This window comes from Eimeria necatrix, genomic scaffold (assembly GCF_000499385.1).
Source record: "Eimeria necatrix Houghton genomic scaffold, Enh_scaff2048, whole genome shotgun sequence".
Taxonomy (NCBI): Eukaryota; Apicomplexa; class Conoidasida; order Eucoccidiorida; family Eimeriidae; genus Eimeria; species Eimeria necatrix.
The window spans coordinates 1-2,500 of record NW_013652675.1 but is presented as its reverse complement, the minus strand read 5'-3'; the positions used below and the strand labels follow the sequence as shown (position 1 = coordinate 2,500).

Here is a 2,500-nt window from a genome sequence, read left to right as displayed (position 1 = left end):
TTTATTATCTCTTTAATCCCTCTATTGTTTGTAAAACTGCTTTTGTTTCTTTAATTGTTTTATTGTCCTTTTACAATATCTCTAACTGTTTTATTGTTTATTTAGTTCTTTTATTATTTCTTTAATTCTTTTATTGTTTCTTTAATTCTTTTATTGCCTTTTTAGCAGTTCTACCGTTTCTTCATTGTGTCTTGAATGGATTAACTATATCTTTAATCATTTAATTATATTTTAATCATTTAATTATATTCCGATCATTTAATTATATTTTAATTATTCAGTTTTCCTTCAATTAATTAATTATTTATTAATTATCTAATCTCAGGCCTCCGGAACTTAAAACCTCCACCATCTTTCAAATCTCCCTTTTGCCTCTTCAACATATTTATTTTAATTGATCAACAACCCAATTAATCTATTTATTTACTTATTTATTTTTTATTTATTTATTTATTAATTATTTATTTATTTATTTATTTATTTATTTATTTATTTATTTATTTATTTATTTATTTATTATTTAAACTCAGGCCGGCGAAACTTAATCCCCTCCGTGGCCATGGGCACTCTGAGTGGCGACCCTGTGGAGGCCATTCGGGTGTACAGACAGCCCACAGTTCAGTTCCGAGCCGACAGACTTTTGGGGCTGCATGCAACTTTGGGTTATGTGTCTTTGGGGGCCCCCCAGTTGTTGGCGAACTTCCGGGCCTTCCTGGGGGCCCTCAGGGGGGCCCTCCAGGGGGCCCCCCGCGCCTCGGGGGGGCCCCCAAAGGGGCCCCCAAAGGGGCCCCTCTCCAAGCTCGTCAGGTGCATGCATGTCTGCACCACTATGGGGCCCTCAGTTAAGGTGGACTTGCGGGGCTTATGACCCAATAAACCCAACTCACAGACCCCTTTGGGGGCCCCCAGGGGCCCCCGAGGGGCCCCCAGGGGCCCGTCAGGGGCCCCCAGGGGGCCCCCAAAACGCACTGATGGCCTCTAAAAGCTCAAAAGGACCCACTTATGCCTTTTAGCGCTTTTAAGGGGCCCCCGTGCCCTCGAGGGGGCCCCTGAAGGGCACTGAAGCCCTCGGGGGCCCCGGAAGGCCCAAAAAGCCCCTGGGGGCCCCAAAAGTGTCTTTAATAGAACTCTTTAATCTTCTGGGGCCCCTTAAAGGCCCCCAGAACCCTCGGGGGCCCCCAAGGGGCCCCCAAAGGGTCTTCAGGCGCTGAAGCAGCTCAGGCCGCAACGGTGTAGCCACTACACCCACCAGCCAGCGGGATGTGCAGCAGCAACAGCAGCAGCAGCAGCAGCAGCAGCAGCAGCACAGGCTGCTGTTGTTGTTGCTGCTGCTGCTGCTGCTGCTGCTAGTGAGCGCAGCAGAAGTAGCCTGGAGCGCCTGAGCTGCGCAGCCTGCGGCGTGCTGGCTGGCTGGGGCATGTAGGGCGGAGTAAATGGGAATTTATTGAAAATTAAAATTAAAATTGGATTATTTGTTTGTTTTAATTAGTTTAGAGTTCGGCAAATTGGCAAACAGAGGCGCAGGGGCCCCCGAGACCAGTGGAGAGCCAGGGGGCGGCTGCTGCGGTCAGCTGCGGACGTGCGCAGCTGCTGCTGCTGCTGCTGCTGCTGCTGCTGTCGGTCGTTTTGGCCCATTTGTAGCTTCTTTTCCGTGAAATTAAGTGTTTTTTATTGTAAACAATGCAGTAGTTGATTAAAATCTTGTTCAGACACAGCTGTTGCGCGTCGCTGGTGGCGTGCAGGGGGCCCGTGGCGCAGCCGCCAGCCAGCCAGTTGGACTGCTGCTGCTGCTGCCGCGTTTTTCTGTCCTTCTCGCGGCTCTTTCCTTTTTATTTACTTTAATTTTGAATTTAAAAGCTTTATCGCTCCTCTTTATCGCCAAAGAGGCCCCCGACGCGGCGCTCCCCGCCCCCCAAGTGACCTTCGCCATGGGCGGCGCGGCTTGTCTTCTCTTTCGTTTGCCTGTCTCCCTCTGCAGCCCTTAACTCCCTCAAGTTTTTAAATGGAGCAGCAGCTGCCTCTGGGGTGGCCGCGGGGGCCCCTGGGCGGGGGCCTCTTGGCGCGCGAGCAGCAGCAGCAGCAGCAGCAGCAGCGGCTGCTGCAGCAGCAGCAGCAACCCGGCTTCCTCCACAAACAAACCCGCACTCGCAGCCCCTTCCCCGTCGCTGCTCTTCGCCTTCCTCTTATAGAGAACACAGACTCTCTAACGGAGCAAATGCGGCGGCTGGAGTTGGCCCACGCGCTGCGGCAGCAGCCCCAGGGGGCCCCTGCTGCTCCCAGCAGCAGCAGCAGCAGCAGCAGCAGCAGCAGCAGCAGCAGCAGCAGCGGCAGCAGGAGAGGCGCGGGGCCTGCAGCAGGCCCCCTAGTGGGCCTTTCGGAGGCCCTGCTGCGCTCCACAAGCTGCATCCGCCTGCCCCTCATAGAGGGGCCCCCCGAGGGCCCCCACCAGCGGCTGGGGGCCCCCGCCCCTCGCCTGCGGGGCCCCCGGGGCCCCCGGGGC

At 53.6% G+C, this 2,500-nt stretch overlaps 2 protein-coding genes across 2 annotated transcripts in view; both read left to right on the top strand.

The window, feature by feature from the left end:
* The window catches only part of ENH_00027560 (50S ribosomal protein L1, putative), a gene marked incomplete at both ends in the record, with an annotated part of 1,795 nt that extends 927 nt beyond the window's left edge, over positions 1-868 (top strand). The window contains one exon of the mRNA XM_013579955.1: positions 531-868. Within this exon, the coding sequence (XP_013435409.1) occupies positions 531-868 (338 nt within the window). The remainder of the gene's footprint in view (positions 1-530) is intronic.
* Positions 869-2,002: 1,134 nt separating this feature from the next.
* ENH_00027550 (hypothetical protein, conserved) lies at positions 2,003-2,500 on the top strand (the record flags this gene model as incomplete). Its single annotated transcript, XM_013579954.1, has 1 exon — positions 2,003-2,500. A coding segment is annotated over one exon (498 nt), but the record flags the coding sequence as incomplete, so codon positions are not given.